Raw genomic sequence first — 22437 nt, 5'->3', positions numbered from 1 at the left:
TATAATGATTGCCATTAACATCAAATTTTTAAACGAAATGATTACTATATAATATAATAATTATCGATTGAAAAAAGATTTGGAATAGATGGGACTATAGTATCCGCAGTTATGATTATTTTATACACAATCATAATGTATTTAGGTGAGGCAAAACCTTTATTTGAGGATTCTCTGTGTGTAATTATGAAGTGATCCAACCAACATGAGCCACATGAATCTAAGCCTTTCATATTGTGGCAATTAGTTGACCTTTGGGGTATACATGACTTTTTTTTTTTAAAGAAAGAGGATAAGAACGTATTCAAATACATGGTCTTGAAAAATAATTGTTCTGATTTCTCATATTGACAAACTTTTAGGTGCTCACTTATGACTTACCCAAAAAACATAACTTTAGGTGGTTGGGTTCATGATTCATCTAGCAAAACCGGTTGTGGGGACAACAAATAATGCTTTATTATTATTTGTGTTTCTCTTTTAAAATAGAATATGAAAATACAAATAAGTCTCATTCAATGTGTATGTAGAATTCTCGCCACAGACGACTAAATGAACTTATCTAGCAGCTCATATAAACTGTGGAGTAATTTAATTAGGTAATTATGAGGAACAATGAACCATGATTTTAAATTATTGGTTTGGTGATAATGACATGCCAACCTCTCATTGAGAAGAGAGAGAGAAAAAAAAAAAAAAAAAAGATAGGTAAACTATACAGTGAGTAATATTGGAGAGAGCAACCACCATTTACTTGCCGATTTGACACACCAACTCAGCTACACCACTTTTGTGGGGTCTGGAAGAGGGTATTTCATAGACAGTGTCACTTTCAATTTTAGAAGTTAAATTTCATATGCCCCTTGCACCAAGTGTTTTATTAAAACATTAGCTAGGATTACATCAAGAGAAAAGAATAAACAGAGGGGAAAGCAAAGTAAAAAGAGAGAAAAGAAAAGAAACAACAAAAAACAAGAAATCATGGCGTGAAAGACCCTTTTGGCTTAAACCAAGACCCACAGCTGAAACTTACCCCCTAGCCCCAGAAATCAAAAAAGTAGTTTTCAAGTCAGACTCAAATCAAGAACATTATTGGGGAATCTCTAACAGAGCCATAGAATTTGTAAAAAAACAGATGAAAAAGCTGTCATACTCAACAGTGTGGAGATTGTGCAAAGAACAATTTAGCGTTGGCCAATTGTAAAATTATGATAGATACACAAATAAACAAGATCCAGAATGAAAACATAGATCACTCACCAGAGGCCAAAAAGTCTCAATCTACACCACAGATCTACTATTGTCTAACCTGGAAAGAACAAAAAGGTTCTGTAAATATATATGGCACAACAACTTATAGTGACAAAGCAAGCTACAAAAGAAATATGATAACTTCGCACAGCTTTGAACACAAATGAGGCAACAGGAAATACAGCAGCAGCAACAGGATCATTATGAAACATTATAAATAGTTAAATACCTTAGGACTTTGGATAGAATACAATGAAAAAAAAATACATATGGTCAATCCTAACTAATATGTTGAAGATCCATGGCTCACCCAAAAAAATATTTGGACTAAAGATTTGTTGTTGCTGTATATATACCTTAAGACTTTAATAGGATGCAATATGGTCAGGTACTCGGGCTGATTTAGTCCATGTTATCCTAGTGACCTCTTACACTGCCAAACTGGTTACGGAAGAGAGATTCACACTTTTAACAGAAGCAAGAATTGGGGTTCTTATAACAATGAACTTGGCATGGGGTGCCTTTGGAAGCAATATCAAAGTCAAAAAAGGATTTGGCCTGCAGAGACTATATTCGATGGCCCTTTCCAGTTTCAGCTTTATCGATGGACATAAAAGTCCACCCACACTTTCCAGTTTTCAGTATCAGAACTCTTCAACAACTATCACTCTTAAATATTTTGCTTCATCGCACCAACACTCGCGTATTTCTCTTTCTGCCTCTTCAACAACACTGAATTCAAGACATAATCACTTAAAAATCTCTTCCACCATAACGCCTCTGCCTTTGTTGAAATGCTTTTAAAGCCTCTAAAAACTCAACTTCTCCAAAATCAGGCCAGAGTGATTGTGCAAAAAATAACTCAGTGTAGGCCAATTGCCACAACAAAAAATTGCTAATCCTAAGCTCCCCACTGGTACGTATCAGTAGATCAGGATAGGGAAACTTGGTACAGTTTGTTTCCAGCTCCTGTTCAATAAGAGACTCATTGATATCATTGGGTTCAATTAGTCCATCCTTTACTTTTACAGCAATCTTCTGGCAGGCTTGAACAATGTCATACTGCCCACTGTAGCTAACTGCTACAATAAGTTGGAGTCCGCAATTAGTCTTGGTGGCCTCCTCGGTTCTTGTTATTAGCTCCTGTAGGGATCTTGATAGCTTAGAGGAATCCCCAATCACAGAAATTCGAATGTTTTCCCTGTCCCAAGCCAAAAATCAGCAAGATTAATGTATGTCAACTATATAAGACCATGTAATCTATCAAGTCAATAATACAACATACCTTAACTCGGATATAATGAAAACAGTGTATGATTCAGATCATTACACGATATGTTAACCGCAGTAAATCATACTCTAACCAAAAAGTGAAATCCTAGATCTAGGAACTCGGATTCTCACTCCTAGGCTTTGCTAAGACCATTTTGAAAATTTAAAAGCAACTAGTACTGTCACTCCTATCAAGCTCAATCAATTTCCACCCTTACTTTTAGTTAAAAATACGAAATAACAGCATTCTAAAGTTGCTAACTTGACCTAAAAGGTAACATTTGGAAACATCACTATTCTCGTGCATAATAACTTCCATCTACCTAAATGGAAAGCCAAACCCCATTTACAAAATCACTCACTCCCCAATCCATGCCACTCAATTCCTGCAAGTCCCACATAACCAAATATTCAATTCAATACCCTCAATACAAATATAGCATCTTACAAATGCAAACCGAAGCTGTGGATACAGATCAGGATCCTTTCCATTTTGCTTTGATTCGAAGAATGTCTATTTCATGACAAAGATTTATTTTGTCACAAAATCTGATGTGATACACCATACCAATAGAAATAAACCATCTAATACAAAAATATGACATAAACACCTTTAAATTCTTTGGGGAAAAAAAAAACCCAAATCTTTATCATAAAATGATACTATGTGTGTCAAAAAGATGTAGCAATTGAAGGAAGTGAAATGGTTTCTGAAATGCTGACCTCAACAAGCTCCCCATTTCATCTCTCATTCCTCTTTCAAATAATTCCATTAAAAACTCAACTTCCACCTGCATCATTAGTAACCATAACTGTTTCAATCATTTCAAACCACCAAAAAAAAAAAAAAAAAAAAAAAAACACATACTTGAGGGCGAAACCAATTTTCACTAGAGAAAGCGAAAACAGAGAGAACTCTAATTCCCAACTTGCAGCACAGCTCTACAATGGCTCGCAGGGACCGAACACCGGCCTAGTAACCCGACCCGACCGGCAAGCCCCTGAGGCGGGCCCACCTCCTGTTCCCATCCATGACCAAAGCCACGTGTCTCGGCATTGTCTCTGTCCGGAGACCCGCGGGTAAAATATTTTCCTCCACCGCAGCTCCGGCGCCGGCGAAGCTCCCATTGTCTTCGAGGATAACGTGGTGTGCCTGTGAGGAGGCGCGTAGACGAGGAGGTGGTGGTTTTGGAGGGAGGACGTGCGGGCATGAGTGGAATTTGAAGCGAGGTGAGGAGGTGAGTGTGGTTGGTGAGAGTGAGAGTGAGAGAGAGAAGAGCATTGGTAAAGGACTGTGAGTGATGGAGGAAGATTTCAATTTTTAGGGTTTTAGGGTAGTGAGAAATGGAACTCTAACTGTAAGTCTGTAACTTACTTACTGGCCCTTCCTACTTCCTAGTTTGGGCTAAATCTTATTGTCGTTAGTCAAAACTCAAAAGCGCGCGCGCGCGAGGGTAGAGTGAAACGGCGTGTACTCTTTGTTTTTGTTTGGATAAAATGTTTTCTTGGGGATTTCATTTCAGTCATCTAATTTAATTTTTGTTCATTTTAATTTTCTAATTTTAAGTTTATTTAATTAAGACTTTTTTATCAATTTTTGTTATATGTTGTGATTACTTTTTTCAATTTTATAAATTTTTTTCAAATTTTTTAAATTAAAAAAAATCAATTAATGATTGAAAAATATTTGCTAGATTTTTTTTTTTCAAAAAATTTTAACAAAAGTTAACAGAAATGCCTTAATTAAATAAATCTGAAACTTAGAGGACTGAAATGAACGAAAGCAAAGTTAGAAGACTGAAATGAAATTTGAAAAAAGTTAGAGGGTTAATTTTGCATTTTAGCATTTTTTTTTTTTTAATTTATAAAGAATGGACTGGACTGAAAGGACCCAAACTAGACCGAATGGACCGAATTGAATTGAACAGTAGGTAATATATAATCTTTTAGGAGTAAAATTCTATTTTAGCTGCTAAACTTTTTCAAATGTTTGTTTTTCATTCCTAAACTTTAAAATGTTGTTTTTCATTCCTAAACTATTGAAATTTTTTTCTTTCATTCATAAATTATAGATTTTTTTTTTAAACTTAAAAAAATATCTTTTTTCATCTCTAAACTATTTAAAAAAAAGTTCTTTTTCATCCATGTTTTTGTCTCTATAGTCTAAACTATTAAAAAAAAAATTTCTTACAAAGTTTCAGGATGAAAAAAATAAAAACTTTTTAAAGTTTTGGGACTAAAAACAAACTTTTGATAAAGTTTATGAACCAAAATAGCATTTTACCCTAATTTTTAATATTTTATATTTAAGTTATAGAAATAAAAAAAATAAATAAAAAAAAAACCTCTCATTCTCTCAGTCTCCCTGCCCGTCTCTCACAGTCTAACTACTCAGACTCTCTAACCCTTTCTGTCTCTCTCATTGTCCCCCCATGGTGCCATCATCTCTTTGATTATTTTCTTCAATTGTAAAAAAATTAAATTAGATGCTTAATAAATGGATCAATATATTATTTTGATATTTTGTAGGTCTATTGAAAACTAACTTGGTTAGAATAGATGAAGAGTAACTACACAAATAAGTATAATCGGTTTGAAAATCTTAAAAATTCATTTCAAAATAGTTTAAATATATTGGGTAATGATGTTTTCAAATAACAATGACCTTCCCACCAGAAGGGTGCTTGGAAGTAATTATAGAGTAAATAAGAGTGATATTCTCAGACATAGATATTAGGGAGATTGACACATGAACACCTTGAGAGATATATATATATATATATATATATAGAGTTTGTAAATATCAGCTTTACTATGATTGTGAGTGTTCTGCATATTGCATAGTGAATGGTTGATTACATTGGACTATTATTCCCCTTTTTGGCTGAGAAGAAAATGAAAAAACAACCCAAAATTGAACTTGGGCTTGTTGAATCATTTAGTTACCCAAAATTATTTGCCAAAAGCCCAATAGCTATAAGCCTAACAGTGTAGGCCCAAGACTGAAATCCGAACCGGACTGACCAGGACCAATTGGGACTGAACTGGCTGAGAGTTGAGACCGATAGCCTGTCCATTCCAGTCAGGTTTGGTCTAGGATTTTAAGTCCTAAAAAATGCAAAAATCCAATCGGACTGGATCGTTTATACTTCTGATTAAATAATGTATTATAAATTTGGTTTAAAATACTAATATTATTATTTTCATGTGTGTTCTAATAAGTATTATAGTTTACTAAAAAAAAATACTATTTTTATTTATTTTTTGGGTGCATAGAGGAACTTCATAGATTAAGTAGATAAAATAAAGTTAGGACAAACCTCTCTTAATTCATTTCCAAATTGTCATAAATCAAGCAAAATACAAATATCCACCAGAAGATTATCAAATACAAGTATACAACAAATTCTTGGTGAAGATCCACTCATTTTCTAATAAGGGCATCTGCATATTGATTAGTCTCATGGAAGCAATGCTTCATCTTCATCTGCAGTATTAGATTGAGGAAGTTTTTGCAATCCATGATAAAAGTTGCATGATGTAAATTGTTACTATATTATTCAATCACCTAATCAAATACTACTCTGGCATCAATCTCAATTTCTACCGCCAATAAATTGAGATTTGTGCACATCGTGCAACCATTCCAACCCAAAGCTCCGCTTCAACACTAGTAGCTACACCTATGACTTGGGTAAAACCCATAATCTGTATAACTCTGTGGTCCCTGATAAATGATAACTCCTCCACCACTTGCTAACCCGAGTTACTGACTTTTGCCCAACAATTGATGGTAAAAATAAAGTTACCTAAAAGTTCCAAACATTCACTTAGATTGACCAGGACATGGATGATACAAGCCCATCTCATCTTCTAGCGCTCTATATTAGTGAGTTCATAAAATATACACTGACACACAAGGTTGCATTGTCTTCAACTGCAACATTTTTACGCATATCAACCAGCAAGCATACTATTTGGTTTTCCCAACTGAAAGCAAAATTTCATTCCAAAAATTCTCCTAATTCCACACATGGGGCAGATCATGCAAAGTCTATGGGAACAGAAATTTTCTTGTGCAATGGATGTACATAGTGTCCCATCACATATGTGAGAAATCTGCATATGTTGATCCTACATATATATGAGAAAGACAATGCATATAATATTTGATAGCAATTAAGTTGAAGTACAATAAAATCAAAAGAAGAAATAAATAAAAAGGATCCAAAATTGTGGTCCATAGATCTCTTCAAAACTTTGAACAAGCCGAAAAATATTCGTTTACATTAACAAAACCTCGAGTCCATCTGAATTACCCCTCCTAGGACAGAACCGCAAAGCATGGCAGCCAGTCATTCAAGTCAAAGTGTCTTTCTAGCCTAATGGCTCCCAAAGCCATCCCATTTATTTTTGGATAGAATGGGTGCAAGGAACTAGATAAGGTAGTGTGATGCATGGCATCGGCATGTCTGTTTTGGCTAAGAGAGTGATAACCCACATTATGAGAGCATAAAGAAGCTCAGGATCACCCACCCCCAACAAGGAAGACAGATCACTGATACCTGAACAATCAAACAGGACCTGAATCATCAATGGTGATGTCCTTGGGGACCCTCAAATTTATTTGATGCATATCCCATCCAGCTCTATTTAGCTGTTCGATGAAATCCTCAAATCTATCTTCCATCTGCAATATGCTTTGTGCAAGCTGATGGAAGACATTATTGGAATTGTCCCAGTTCTCATGTAGCCAATAAGTCTGCCAGACACTACGCAAGACAGACATGCTTGTAGCTCCAACCTGCAGTAAAATCATGAGTTTGAACTCAGCTGGGCCCTATATCCTGACAAATAATTTACGTGCTTACCTTGAATGAGACAAAGACCTCCAAGTCTCCATGCTGTTGGTTTACGAAAAGAATATATTGTTCATTTGCATATAGTTTTAAGAGGGCCTTCACCTGTTTCAAAATAAATAGATAAATAATAAAAATAACTGCTTTACTGCTCTAGACAGCTACTTTAAACTGTAACAAAAGATAGCAGCACAATAATCAATGCAATACCGTGGAAATAGATTTCATTCCAACAACCATCTCCTCCAAGGATACACCGAATGTAATCTGTGGCTTCATGAATCTTTGCCATGATAAAATTTTTTCTTCCCTGTTGCATGCAACACATCCTGAAATCAACTTATCAAAAAGATGGTTCATTTTTGTAAACAAAATAATTTATTCGATGAGCAAAGGACTAAAGAGTGTGTAACTTTTACCTGGAACAGTAGCATGTAAAACATGTGATTTTACCAGCATACGAGCACGCTTGAGATTTATCTGTCAAAGTAAAACAGAGAAAATAGTCCACCAATGAATCAAAATGGAGCTTCTGATTTCTATTTGTTACCCAAGAGTATGTTTGTATAACAGCCAATTTAAAAAAAAAAAAAATGAAACAAGTAGAATGCAAAATGTCAAAACTCAATCCCATTTAGCATGCCTAGAAACCTCCAATATAAGCCTCTATTCTACAGTTAGATTAGGAACTGATACATCACATTCTTACTGTGTCAAATTGTAGAACTGAAAGTGATTGATAACGTAACCAAAGGTGCAGAAGCCGCATGCTCATCCATGTCAATACCAACACTGGATATGCTTTGACAAGGCCAGGTGTCTCCTGCATTCATGATTCTAAAGTCAATTAAATGCAACAAATCAAGAAGTCTTTTGGTTTCTTGTAATTCACATCACCATCAAGTGAATATACAAACATCATTTTGAAACTACATAACATACCAGGATCAGTATTCCCAGAGCAAGGCCAAGAAGCTGAGCTGCTACTTCCCAAACTTCCTCCTAAATCAATTAATTAATCAATCAACTGGAAAACATTCTCTTTTGCTTCAGAACTTATACATTTATACAAAGTGGGACTTCTTAGTTACAGTCCAAACCAAAGGGGATATCATTCCTCTAATAATGTGCATTGATATAGCATTGAGAAAGTAATATTAACAAGAAAATGTAAAAAAAAAATTTCTATATCAATAGATGGCTTATAATTTTCTCCCACAAACAAAAACTAAGTAAAAGTCAATTGAAAACATGAACTTTGTTTTAGTAATAAACAATTAGAAGCAAATTTCTTACTAATAAAGAATTTCAGTCAACCCATCAAAAAAGAATTTCAGTCAAGTTACATTGATATAATTAAATATGGAACAGATTATACCAACTCCAAATGTCAAGCGTATATTGCTTGAGTGAAAAATACATAAAGAGACAACTATTGGCTGCAGTTACTCATTGGAATAATGACAGTTCAATTGCTTTTATTTGTCAATTAACATCATAGGAGTAGGGAAAATTGGATTTAAAACCTCAATTGCTATGCAACATTCTAATGTTTCCGAACTAAATACTTCATAGTTCTAGAACAGGTCTATAGTAGCTTGGATATTGACAAGAACTTTGCTTTGCATGCTAGGAACTGTCATTAAAAATATTGATGGACCATATGGTTCCCTAGTTGATGACTATCCATAGAGGGGAGTCGCCCAAATAATTGGGGTTTCTCTTTTTGAGTTTAGTCGATTAAGGACATTACAAAAGCATACCTTGGCTGAAACCTCTCCCAGATTTCCTGAGATTGCAAAATGGTTTTGAATCACACGGTTTGAAGGATCTTTTAGTCCTCTTGCTACAGCCTGTTTAAGTTTCAATCTCAAGTAAATCAGTATAAGTCTAATCACTTAGCACATACTTATGGTGCACTTCTACATCTACAATAGCCATAATGTGTTACTGAAAAACAGTGAAAGAAACAGAATTGATTGCAGAAGAATATTATGTACTTGAGTTCAGTATATTATCAAAATAATCAAGTGAAGCCTATATAACACCGAAGGGAGATACCTTTGCAAGATTTCCAAGAGATGCCAATGGTAAAAAATAGGCAGGATACAGTGCGGTACTTAGATCGAAGATGCTGCATGATAAATTAATAAATTTAATGATCTATATTAAATCTAATCTAAAATTGATTTATCCTACATCTAAAAGAAAGCTTGTTACAAAGACCTTCCTGCACTGCCAATGAAGTCTGCATACATGCGCCATTGCTTTGGATCATCATCAAAAAGATTTCCAAACCACCCACCTGGAAAAGACAGTGAGAGTCACTGATAAAATCCAGCACAAAAACTTCTCTTCCTTCTAGCTATCTTTACTATTGCCAGACCAATCAATAAGCGTCCCACAGCTCCAAGGCCATCCTTTGACACCCATCTGCACAAATAGTCACATAACTTAAGTTCAATCCAATAAAAGACCAGTTTGATAAAGAAAAATTGCCTACATAGGAAGGCATACAGTCATACACAGAAACAGAAACAGATATATATGTTTAAAAACGCATATTTTCACTAGATAAGTACAAATACAAAACTTTCACAAAGTATAATAAAAATATACACAAGATTAATAAAAGAGAAATTAACCTGATGGCAGCAGCAGAAGCAGCAGCAGTAGTTCCTGAGAAAGAGCCAACACCAACAGCCTGCAAGGAAGGGCAAAAGCAAAACTAAATGAAATATTCTAAAAATTTAAACATCATTTCAGCCAAACCAAACTCTTTTTCTCTTCCTAATAAACATACCCAACCAAATGTACTGGCTTGAGTTAGATTAACATGCCTTAAGAAGACTTGACGTGACTAATGCGTGGCAGATCCAGGCTGTAACATTGGTAGGGAACTGTAACAACATGTACTGAAAGTAATCATCTGACACAGATCCTGCATGATTCATGGAGAACAGAAAGCAGGTGTTATTGTGAATCACGCAAAAGTCCATCACTCCACTTGATTACTAAAAATAAAATCTCTTAACTCAAAATCTGGCATTAATCTATTGGTTGTCTATATATAGTCTCAGTATTTTACAGTAAAATGTAAGAAGTGAGGGCACCTGCTGTGATGAGTTAACAAATAGATAACTCATGAGAAAAATCATTAAATCTGGAAGAGAGAGAGAGAATAAAAACTGATGTTTATCACCTGGGAATCCTGCAGGTAAGATAAAATCTTTAACAGTGTCTGGAAGCCACAATAATCCAGTGTCAGAGGCATGCAAGTCCTGGAACCCATTAGTTACCAAACTATCCTCCTCAAGGAAAGTCTGTAATTGTGACTCTTCATCTAAAAAGTACCTGCTTGATATGTCAAGGTTCATGAGAAAAAAAAAGTCACAGCCTAAACCTATGTTGGGTGCACTAGGATCCTTTCCATTTCAATTGGAGTAATTTCATGGTTTAGATTAAATACAAACCTAAAGGTGTACCAAGTTTCACGTAATTTTAAATTTTAAATGACATAGCACCATATGTACTAGTAGATACAAGAAATAATATCTTAACTGTGAAATGGACTCTCCATTTCACTTCAAATGGAGGAAATCAATGTCCATGTTGGGTTGCAAACATATGCCCAATTCTGCAATATCACAATTTGCTTTCTAATCACTAAATTTCAAAAGAAATGGCTCACCACATCATCCAAGAATGATCTAAAGTAGAGCATTTCATAATGAAATTCATTTTCATTTCTATTATTATGCTCCATATATTTTTTTTTCTTTATTATCAATTACACTACATAAACTTGAAATGTAAATGACCATTAGTAATCCTTGGTAAGCTAGAACAATCTACAAAGTTTAAAACTTACAAACTAATTACAGTGATGATACGGGAATTAAAAAAGGGAAGAAATGTGGTAAGTAAAGACCTCTTAGTGGTCCCATTGCCATATCTCTCCACCAATATCACCTGCGGCTGGCCTTGACCCCTAAAAGAAAATGAAAATCATGTCAAATTTTCAAATCAAAATTGTGGAAATGCAGCCTTAGTCTCAGCCACCAAAACTTCAATATCGGCTATAAATCCTCGATAGACAAAAAATTGGGGTTAGTTGAATGTATTCTTCTCCATCATTTTATCATCTCCAAAACAATGAGTCTATAGACACAAAATTTAGAAAGTGATGTTGTGAAAATTTTTGTATCAAGAACAGTATCTATCCAAAATTATATTCATTGTCTCAACATGTCCGGTTTATACTTAGGCATAATCAGAAGCACTTCAATGAAATAAAAAATTGGCCTATCTTGGCTTATTTGAGCTAAGCTTTTATTCAAAATATTTCACTTTCAGAACCTAACACAACCATTTTCATACTTGAAGTAATATCTCTAATTTTACAAAAACATACCATGTCAGATGTATTTGCCACAAAGTAATAAACAAAAGGGCATGGTGGAATCATTTAGTTGGTACCTGACATGGTCAGCGTCTTCTCCTTCTTCAAGTTTGGGTTGCGAAGCTAAGCACAGAATATGAAAATGGCGAGGAGTTTGTGTTGGTGTTGCTCTCCCATTACTCCTAGTCTTTCTAGAAGATTCAAAAGCAAGCGTTGGAAACGAGAGTCGCAGAGTGCAAGACATTGTTAGAGTTTGATTTGAGCTTAAGTGAGTTTTTAGAGGTTTTTGATTTTCTGTTACTGCTTAGCTTTACACAATCCACAGACAGAAACAGTTCCAACGTTTGAAGAACAAACTAAAAAACAAAGAGAGAAGCTTAGCTTAGCATAGGTGTTACCTACCTTGGTCTCGTGGTTTCTCAGTAACCACCCAAATGTACGGCCTCCTTATTATATCGTTACAGACCCGACTGATCATGGGCCATGGCCCAATAATAGAAGACGGGCCAAGGCCCAACAAAGTCTTACACAGTTGAGTTTGTTTGTTTTTATTATTATTATTTTTTTAATTTGATGTTTGGGGCGGGTTAATTTGAATCTTGGATGTCTCATTTGGAGGTGCCAGCCAGTTGAGTTATATGAACCCTGACAGAAAACCATATTTATCAATTTATATATTCCAGTTAAGTGCATAGGTTAGTATTGTTGTTTTAAGTTTTAAGTTTTAAGGTGGGTTTGAGACTAGCATCTATAATAAGTTTCTTCTGCTCATCTCCTTCGTTAACTTAGCCCCCACAAAAATAATCCCAATATTAAAGAAGAAGAAAAAGGGCTGAGTTGGCTATGTGATGAGTCATCCGCTAACTAGGACGAATACAGTTCAACCTGATAACCCAGAGGTATTTTCACCTTATGTGGTGCCATGTCATGCTCATGCACCAAATAGCAGTTATCTTCAGTGATATGTATTACCGGAAATGCAGAAATGAGAAAAATTCAAGGCAAAATAAAAAGCCCCTGGAAACAAAGGAATCAATGGAAGCTCAAGAAGCTTTTGACTAAACATAATCAACACAAGAGGTAATTTGGTGGAATATGAATTCCACAAAAAATTGGCACCCTAACTACCACAAAAATTACAACCCCAGGATTCTTACATTTCAAAATTTTTTGATACTCTAAACAGGAACTTTTTGGCAAACACACAATTCCCAAAAATAATGGTGGCTTCTTTCTATGGGTACATGATCTCCACAAGAAAAATGGGTAGGAGAATAATGGTTAGAAACAACATAATGACATCAAAACCCCAGGCTTGTTCAATTACTGCCATTCTCGCTGTGCTTCCTGTGATTTTCCTCCACAATTCTCTGAAACTCTTTCTCACTGGCAGCAATCAGACGTTTAACAATGTCAAAGGTAGTAAGCCTAATGCTGCAGCAGGAAAAAAATGAAAAGAATATGTAATAAGTGTTGGGGCAATGACAATAGAAGTAGAAACTAAAGATAAGAATCAATTCTGCTTAGAATTTTTATAAGCAAAGATCCAATAATCTGAACAGCTTCAATACCAGGGAACTTTGACCATTTTGTTTTTTTGTTTTTTTTTTCTAAAAGGGAGGGGAGAGATTTCATCTCTAGCATTGAATAATGAGGAAAAATGATGGTAAATTGTACAAGTGAAATCCAACAAATATAGTTACCCGTTGTACAAAAACAGCACTGGAAAAAATGGACAAACCATGGTAAAGAGATATGAGAGTGAAGCTAACTTTTGGCATCCCCTAGCTAAGCCCTAAGAAACACAGCAAAATGATTGCAGTTTTATGGGAAGACCAGAAGTGCACTTGGTATTCTATAAAATGTTAATTTTATGGAAGCTCTTCAAAACAAAGCTTAAGTTAATTTTAGCTTCACCAAAAATCAGCCAAAGAAATTTACAGCTGTACTGACCGACCAATACAGGAACTAAATTGAAGGCTACATAGTAGATAAAATAGAACTGCTAATAATATGAACCTGCTACTTGGTAAGGTTTTTAATGCATTTGGGAGAAAACCCCGGTACAAGCCTATTATTCCATCACGTGCCACAATTCCTGCATTAAAAATATTCTCAGATACAACGATCTTGATCTTGAAAAATGATGATAGATTCAAAGTTTAACTTTAACACAAACACGTGTGACTTCATGTTTGAGAAATCATTGTAGGCTTTGCAAATATCAACAACTGAATTAAACCTTTAAATTCTAACACAAGATAGGTGCAACATAAATCTCTATCTATCTCTCAGATTGGCCATTTTCTCCTAAGAAAGGGGGGTAATATTAAGTCTTTCTGGATTTATGACAGAAGTATCTCGTACCCTTCCCTAGAAAAAGTGTGGATGGTAAATTCAAACATAAAATAAATTATCTACACTAATAAAAAAGTTTATATCTCTTGCAACAAGTAAAAAAGAACAATTAATAATTATACAAATAACAAAAAAAACCGATCACATATACCACTTCTTTAGAGCTTCCTGTGTATCACACCTATTGATGTCTAATGCTGATACATATCAGGTCATATCATTCTTTTGTTGGTGAGCATAGTGATAACAACTTACCTGGAAAGGCATCCAGAACAGTATTGTATGGTGAACCCTTCATTTGCATCTGTCTTCTCACAGTGTCCAAGGGATAGCACGTGAGTGTGGCAAGAGACGCTGACATCACAGCAGTTAGTAGAGATGCTTCGGTCCTCTTTTGATATTTTTCTGGCAAAGACTTCTTCACCCTAGTATCCACACAAGATATCAATGTTTAACATACAACATTCCACTGTATTCTCCTTCAACATGCTCTCTCAATATACAACATTAGTGGACTCACAAGTCAAAAATGCAAAAGTTCACAGCAATATAAGGAGCTATTCCAAGAAGGGAAGGTCCAAGACCATAGTAAAATGAGGCAAATCCTTCCTCTCTCAGCATGGTTAGTGCAACCTGCAAACAACACATTTGATATTCAACTTCAAATTAAAATGTCATCTTGTCATACATAGGACAAGAAGGCCAATTGTACCTCAGACATGGCTCGATACCCTGGTTCAACTGCCATGCGTAGCCTCAAGACATCTAAAGGGTATGTTATCTACATAGAGACAAGAGGCCTTGAAATGCATATATAGAGTTATAGAATGTGTAGAAAGGAGGGAAAAAAAAAAGAGAGAAGGAAATTAGAAAATAGAGATAAATGGCCATGAAGCAGAGTGAAAGAACAAGGATTTACTAAATCTCAAGAGCACAAAAACAATACACTTCCTACAACCCAATTGAACGCCAACAGGTAACAATCTGTTAAAACTACTGCATTACTTACAAAAGTGGATGTCATGCCAGCACAAGCACCTGCTGCAAGTCTTCCAATAACAGAGAGCTCACCATCCACTCCCCTAAAAAGTTTCTGCAAGTTCAAATGTAGAACATTTAGTTCAGGAAATATGTAAAATATTGTGTTAAGATTTGCTTCAAGATAGTTTTTGATTAACCTTGTAAGTTTCGTAAGCAAAAAGCTGGACAGCACTGTAAGGTATGACCCGTATCACCTGAAAATTTTAAAAGAAGTTCTAAACGAAATGTAGCTCAACAAAGTCTTGTCGAAATAGCTTGAGGAATAAAAAAATCTAAACTACTGAATGAACACACTATTAAACCTGAGGGAGGTTGCCTTTCCAGTATCCTCTGATCCCTTCTTCCTTCCCAATTAATGTTATGGCCTGCACTTTATGTCCATGTAGACACCGTCATTGATGTGATACAAATTTTTTGTTGTTGATAGGATCGATATGATACAACTAAAAGAATAGAAGGTAACAGATTCATAACTGAACCAATTTATTAGTCACATAGTGTTCTTTCACGCTTTCAATTATAATTAATTTTCTCTTTCATAGTTGCTACTGTCATCACAAAAGCTCCCATGTCCTATGCATAATAATATGACATTTCTCCCTCATAACAATCTCTCTCTTGTTTAAGGGAATAATATGAGAGAGAGAAACGAAGGATCCATTGTGTATTGAGTATTTAGCAAATGGCTAGCAGATCCAACAAGTCTCGTGAATTCTACTATGCTCATATTGTTAGAACAAAAACATATAGCAAGAAACAAGAACAGAAACAGCAATCTCCTATATCCCACCTACGTACATGGGGTTGGCCATGGAAACTTAGTTTCTCCATTCAACCATCTGTAGAGTGCAGATATTTCTTCAGCACATACTAGCATTTACCAAATATTTATACAGTTCATCATTCATGCAAATTTTGCTTCTTCTTTTTCATTTTTTATGTTGGTTGAAAGCTTTCTAGCACAAATCTAGTCCCTCTCATGTTCTGATAGAGTTTAAAAGCTGACGCTTAAGATTATTAATTTTCACTATAATCAGAAAAATATTTAGCAACATCAAAATATACATCTATCCTTAAATAACATTGCAAGCCAACCCGTGGAAACAAAACCAGCACAGAAAATAGTTATGCCATTGTGTCCCATGAATCCTACAGGCATCATGGTAGATGAAATGAGTATAAATAGGCCGAAAACGCATTAATAGCACCCTAGGTCTATATTCTTCTACGATTAATCATAGCCAAAATCTACATTTCATCTAATGCCAATTATTAGTCTTACGAACCACGAAACATACCTCGATGAAACCAATCGCCTTCTTAGCACTTTGCTGCCCGACCCGCACGCCATGTGTCTGCAACAATGTCACAATTCATTTCAAAGAACTAAAGAAAAACCCCAATTGAACTAGAAATTCAAATCCCATTTGGACAATTACAACACTCACCAATATATACCATTAATCCATAATTCTCTTTGCCCCATAAATTTTAATCTTACCTAGAAATTCAAAGCAAACTATACAGCAAGAACACAACAACACAGTCAAAGCACAAACCTTATAAATGAACAGTAATTCCATCTTTTCATTAATAGGAAATTAAAAAAAAAAAAAATCTACAGTTACAATATCTTTAACTACAATTGTAACTAACTAGAGTACAAAGAATCTTTTACTGTACAACAAATTTTGTACAAAATTGAATTACAAAGAAAATAAAAAAAAAATGTGACAAACCTTACCTGCATAAGGAGCTTGATACGTTCAAGCGGAGCCGTGAAGGTCTTGGCGGCTGCGCCAGCTATGGCGCCGGCGCCGAAAAGCGCGGCATCTTTGGGGACGTAAGCGGCTAAAGCCAGCGGGTGTTTGAGGAGCTGAGCCGGAGTCGGGTCGAACTCTTTTCTCTTTTCTGCCACTGAAAGGCAGGCGAAATTACAACGATTGCCATTGGCAGTGGCACCGTCAGCAAGTCTGTTGTTAGTTGTGTAGGTGAGACACGTGGCCTTCCAGAGCGGTTTTTGGTGGTCCGAGGAGGTGTCAATGAGACCGCAGTTGGAGTCTGAGGTTTTGAGGTTTGGGATGTTCCGGCAAACCAATATGGCTCTCTCTTCTCTCATGGTTTTGTGTTTTGTTTTTGTGAATGGAAATTTTGAAAAGTTCGGTACGGGCAGAAACGGAAAAGAGATAAGGCAGTGAGGTAGTTGCAGAGAGCGAGAAAGAGAGAGAGGGACTGACAGAGGAAGAAATGTAAAGAAATGAGTCTTTATTTATTTATTTTAGTAAAAAAAATGATTAGAGATTAATTATTGGTTGTGACTTTAACTTATAAACTTATTCAAAAAAATAAATATTATTATATATTTTGAAAATTTAATTGTTGAATTGTATGTTTATTACACTCTCAATATACCTATCGAATTTTATGTCAATTAGATATTATTTACTATATGATTTAAAGTTTATATTTTATGCATAATTTTAAATTACAAAAATTTGTAATTTAAATAATTTATTGATAACATAACTATTGATATTTAATTTTCTAGAAATTTACAAGTACGGAAGATATAAGAAGAAGTTGTAATCTAATGACAAATTTATCAAAATTTACCTCCAATAAAAAGATATTGAGTAAGGTTGTAATTTTAAATTATAACAGTGTGACTTTATTATTTGGAGCATTACCATAATAGCCTTATAAGAGAATTAGCAATTAGGGGTGTAAAATCACCCCTAAATTGCTATTTTAAATGTACACACACCTAAAACTTGGTTTACCCGGTTGACTGTTACGAAAATTGTTTTAGCAACTATGAATGGTAAGTTTGTATATATATGAATCATTATAAGTGTTTTTTTGTTTTGTTTTGTTTTTTTTTTTTTTTAATTATATAATTTCTCCCTTCTCTCTTTTTTATTTATGACTTTTATTCTCTCTCTTTCTCTCTCTCATAGACTTTCCTTCTTTCTCTCTCCGTCACCACAACCATTCATGGTTTGGTGACGGTGAAGATGGTGGTGAGTGTTTGTGGTAGTGGTCCTAGGTTTTTCATCAAACATCTCCTTTCTCTCTCTGATCTTATTGGTATTTGTTGTATTTGGTGGTGGTGGTGGTGGTGGGTTTCCGTAAAATATTTCTTTTGATTCTTTCGGGTTTGGGCATGTGATTTTGTTGTGCTGTGTGTTTGTGGCTGTGCTCTGTTGTGGATTTTCTTCACAAAGAGACTAAAGAGTGAGAGAGATGGGAGGAAGAGAAAGAAAAATGAATAAATAAATTGTTGGAAATAAAGGAGAGATAATATCTGAATTTTCCTTGGAAATTACACAATTTGATTTTACCAAAAGAGGTGACAGAGATGAGGCGTGGACCAAGTCACTGTCTTGAGACAAATCGTGTCGTCTATGGTATATCCGATGTAGTTAGACAAATAGTTTCTGCACGTTGTCCTCAAGATACAACAGCCCAGCCACTTTTGCTGATTATCCTTGCCAGCCTACACTGCTTGTAGGATATAAGCTCTCTATAGTACTTTCTTTTCCCAAAAATTTTTGTAAAAGATAGAATATTTTTGTGAGTAGTAAGAAACAATAGATGGTAAGTGTTTAAGACAATAAAAAATTGTTTTTGAAAAGTCTACAGCTTGCTTTCTAATTCAAAAATAAAAATGTGTGTGTTTTTGAAACTTTTATTTCTTTCCATATATATATAGAACCAGACATGTTGCTTGTCCTTAGCCAAAAAATAAAACTTTTGATATCAATTAAATAGTCATAAAGTTATTGAAATTAAAATATATAAATCAATAGCCTTCTTTATATTTATATATATATATATATATATATATAAGATGGGTTCAAGTTACACCTGGTATAACTCTAAAGTGTTACACATTTTTTAAACCATTGGATTTAAGTAGATCCAACGGTCAAAAAAATGCACTCATTAATGCTGATATTCTGATAAGGATCTCATTTATTATCCTTATTTATAACATTCCATATTTGTCTCTAATACCAAAAGTAGGTATATTTTTCTCTCTGCTCTCTCTTTCTCATCCACTACACGTTTCTCTCTCCTCCTTTGCTCTTCCACCTCCATTTTTATAAGGTTCCACCTCCACCGCCACATAGAATCTGATACAAAAAATCTATGTATCACTGAATAGATAAGTTTCTTAATTAATCTCACCATTTCCACCTTGTCAAGAAACTCAGTCTCATATAATATTGACCGTTGGATCTACCTACTATTATAATATTGAAGACTCCAAGTCAGTCAAATATTCCTATTATTCTGTCTTCGAAAAGATGAACTGAACAAAAAATATATAGTGATTACTATCAGAGATAATGCTGCACTTTTGTACATTGTATACAATACTCACTTTATAAGCTTCACCGTTTCTTGCGGAGTACATGTTATTTAATAAGAATGAAGTCAAAATTAACTCAAAAGTAGAAATTAAGAATTAGATCCAGGTGGTGGTTGTGGTTCTAAAGAATCTACGCCCTGTCAATTTAAATGTTATCGTTCAAACAGCAACAGTTCACCCAAAACCATCAAAATTTTTATTTTAATGAATAAATTCAACCATTACAAATATTATATTCAATAGAAAAATACATATCCAAGGCTTTATGCCTAGAACGAAATATATAAAATTGATATATAATTCATTTAATTGAGGCAGAAATTTTTAATCCTTCTTGCCGAATTTTGTGTATTCCTTTGGATTCTAATTCTAAGAAACTTCTTGGCTCTTGCCTGTGATCAATCATCACTTTTCATATGAAGTGAATTGATCTTCATTATAAAATGTGTCTGAAAACGAAAAGTACCCTTAAGAAACAGTAAATAGACACTCTTAAATAATTGTTCTCACGAAGATAAAATGTGTGTCTATAGTTGTTCTCAGATTTTGAAGTTTTTTTTTTTAAAGTTCCATTATTTATTTATTTTAAGGAGCAAATTGAAAGTCATTTAACTCTTGTTATGGGTAGTTTTGTGAAATCAATGAAAATGAGATTATTTTTCAATTTTTTTTTTGTTAGATTTTGTTGAAGAAAATATTATATGGTGGAAAGCAATATATAAGGAGAGAGAGAAAGAGAGAGAGAGAGAGAGAGAGAATGCTAATATTAATTAGGTAATAAGATGGAAAGCAATAGCATTTAATAGTGTTTTTTTAACCGTTAGATCTCTTATAAATCTATGGTGTAAAAAAGGTGTAAGTTTATAAGAGTTACACTAGGTGTAACTTGAACCCATCTCCCTCTCTCTCTCTCTCTCTATATATATATATATATGTAATATAATATAACCAGATATCAAAAGTTGTCTTAGCCAAAGTTTGTATGTTGAGAACAAAAGGGAAGGATCATAATGCCATGCATTTAATGGCCCATTATTACAATACATTTTCAAAAGTTTATGAATATATGTTACAAAACATTGTTAGCTGTTTGACCACTTTTCATTAAACCAAATAGTAAACATTTGTGCATTTATGGTAACATAAAATAATTTAGCAATAGCTGTATATTTAAGTGCTGAAAAATCTTCCATATATGACGTTATTATGTCATATTCAAATAAGAACGTTTAAATACAAAACGTTTAGAATGGAAAATATATATTTGTAATAAAACCAAATATGCTGGCAATTATGGTATTAATATCACGTTAATATTCATAAATTTTCTAATTAAAACCATTGACAAAAGCTATTCAAATATTTGAATTATATTTGAATTTCAAATTTTAGCAATCAACGTATCTAATATTAAGGGATAATTGATACATATAAATGAGTATTAAAATAAATATAATATTTTTTTATAAAAATATCCAACAAAAATTAATAGTGTTGGTTTTGATATGAAGAATAAGAATTAGAATGTTGGGTGAGTTGTAAAATAGTATGCTAAAATAGATAAAATAGTTTTTTAAAATGTAAAATGACAAATATTTCAAAATTCCGAATACAAATGCTCTAACAGCTCTAAGCTAAAAGCTTGTGAATGCATGCAATACAAAGTGTATAGAGGATACCGGCAATTTACTAGTGTGTAAGGATGGATTTGAATGCACAACTGTAGTCACGTTGGCCCGAGTTCTTACCATTGGACCATTAACTAGGGGCATGTTTAGTAGATTGTAATAGGCGTTGTAATATAATAGTTATTCATATAATTTAGTTATTCTTTAGTTTGATTATATTTTTATTACAATGAATAATCATTTCTTATGAATAGCTATTCTTCAAAATGAGGAATAACTATTCCTCTTTAAAATGTTGTATTAGCCATTCCTTAGTAAGTGCAATAATTTCAAAACTTAATATATTTTCAAATAAACAAACTTTTCATATACATTTAACAATTATAAAAATAAAAAATCATAAAAAAATAACACATCTCTCTCTTAAATTTAAAAATTACAATTTTTAAGGAGATATAATTGTATGAGTAAGAAATTTCCTAAAATAAATGTTAAGTTTCATTCTAATGTTATAATTCACAACTAAACTAATGAATATGTTTAGTTATTACGTTACAACACATTCTATTCCTAGTAATAAAGATTACAATTCTTATCGTAATCTCCATTCAGTGTACCAAACGTACCCTAAATGTTTTGTTTTTATTTTATGTGAAATTGTTTTATTTTATATATTTTTTTTTAGGTCTGAAACTTTTCTGATTTGTTGTCAACAAGTGCATTTAAAAAAAAAAAAAAAGGGTTTCGGTAGGCTCGAGTTTTACAAAAAATTAGACTAGGTTGGACCAAGAGGACTGAACTGACCAAAAAGATTGAATGAACTGGATTGGATAAATAAAACTCAAAAAATCAGAAACGCCCATGCCATCACTGATTTGAGAAATTATTCCCTCACAATATTGATATTGGGCTATAGTATATATGGGCCTGGACCATACATTTGTTTTTTTTAGGGGCCCATACATTTGTTTCCTCACAAAAAATCACTATCAATAAATTTTAAACTTTTATGAGAAGTCTTGCAAATGGGTTTGGAGTGTTCGCAAGTCCATGAGTCCATGCTAGGTGTGTCATGCAAAAAACTAAATGCACGGGGAAGACACTTATACCTGTTGAATAAAAAGTAAAAACTATTGCCCACGACTTCAAATCTATATATAATGTTGATTTATAACATTAATGCTTATTGTCTTGAGTTCTCAAATTTAGCGGCTTCACAAGTATTCATTGCTTTTATAGCAACAAATCAAA

At 33.8% G+C, this 22437-nt stretch overlaps 2 protein-coding genes and 1 pseudogene across 4 annotated transcripts; all 3 read right to left on the bottom strand.

Moving 5' to 3' along the window:
- Positions 1-845: 845 nt before the first annotated feature.
- On the bottom strand, positions 846-3905 carry LOC115951235 (annotated as a pseudogene). Its single transcript, XR_004083257.1, has 4 exons — positions 3392-3905; positions 3247-3314; positions 1608-2452; positions 846-1309 (listed from the first exon to the last, which is right to left on the bottom strand). The product of XR_004083257.1 is annotated as a dehydrodolichyl diphosphate synthase 2-like (transcript).
- A 2761-nt stretch (positions 3906-6666) lies between these two features.
- LOC115952610 (protein root UVB sensitive 5) lies at positions 6667-12719 on the bottom strand. The gene is made up of 15 exons (XM_031069787.1): positions 11862-12719; positions 11314-11373; positions 10585-10736; positions 10223-10323; positions 10028-10086; positions 9769-9815; positions 9609-9687; positions 9444-9516; positions 9146-9235; positions 8325-8384; positions 8092-8205; positions 7802-7862; positions 7593-7711; positions 7395-7487; positions 6667-7327 (listed from the first exon to the last, which is right to left on the bottom strand). Exons 1-15 carry the CDS (start codon positions 12026-12028, stop codon positions 7097-7099), a joined length of 1506 nt encoding a protein of 501 aa, XP_030925647.1. The 5' UTR covers positions 12029-12719; the 3' UTR covers positions 6667-7096.
- Positions 12720-12806: 87 nt separating this feature from the next.
- Positions 12807-17437, bottom strand: LOC115952611 (probable envelope ADP,ATP carrier protein, chloroplastic). Of its 2 annotated transcripts, XM_031069788.1 has the most exons (10): positions 16928-17437; positions 16482-16538; positions 15486-15548; positions 15321-15377; positions 15152-15235; positions 14855-14923; positions 14663-14775; positions 14398-14567; positions 13804-13882; positions 12807-13218 (listed from the first exon to the last, which is right to left on the bottom strand). In XM_031069788.1, the coding sequence occupies exons 1-10, from the start codon at positions 17300-17302 to the stop codon at positions 13104-13106; spliced, it is 1182 nt and encodes a 393-aa protein (XP_030925648.1). In that variant the 5' UTR covers positions 17303-17437; the 3' UTR covers positions 12807-13103. The 2 variants fall into 2 exon arrangements, with proteins under 2 accessions (XP_030925648.1, XP_030925649.1); XM_031069789.1 differs by lacking the exon at positions 13804-13882 and having other exon boundaries at positions 12823-13218.
- Between the last annotated feature and the right edge of the window lie 5000 nt (positions 17438-22437).

The sequence above is a fragment of the Quercus lobata genome, chromosome 7, assembly GCF_001633185.2.
Source record: "Quercus lobata isolate SW786 chromosome 7, ValleyOak3.0 Primary Assembly, whole genome shotgun sequence".
Lineage (NCBI taxonomy): Eukaryota > Viridiplantae > Streptophyta > Magnoliopsida > Fagales > Fagaceae > Quercus > Quercus lobata.
Note: the sequence above shows the minus strand (reverse complement) of the source record. Positions and strands in the feature narration are given on the sequence as shown.

Excerpts from the sequence above, each read along its gene's own strand:
- LOC115952610 (XM_031069787.1), bottom strand. The coding sequence starts at position 12,028 with ATGTCTTGCACTCTGCGACTCTCGTTTCCAACGCTTGCTTTTGAATCT. Across the intron at positions 10,087-10,222 it reads TCACGTCAAGTCTTCTTAAG|GCTGTTGGTGTTGGCTCTTT; the intron begins GCATGTTAATCT and ends CCTTCCTTGCAG. Across the intron at positions 8,206-8,324 it reads CTCTGGGAATACTGATCCTG|GAGACACCTGGCCTTGTCAA; the intron begins GTATGTTATGTA and ends TCATGAATGCAG.
- LOC115952611 (XM_031069788.1), bottom strand. The coding sequence starts at position 17,302 with ATGAGAGAAGAGAGAGCCATATTGGTTTGCCGGAACATCCCAAACCTC. Across the intron at positions 15,378-15,485 it reads GGAAAGGCAACCTCCCTCAG|GTGATACGGGTCATACCTTA; the intron begins GTTTAATAGTGT and ends TAAAATTTTCAG. Across the intron at positions 14,568-14,662 it reads AACTTTTGCATTTTTGACTT|GGTGAAGAAGTCTTTGCCAG; the intron begins GTGAGTCCACTA and ends TGTGGATACTAG.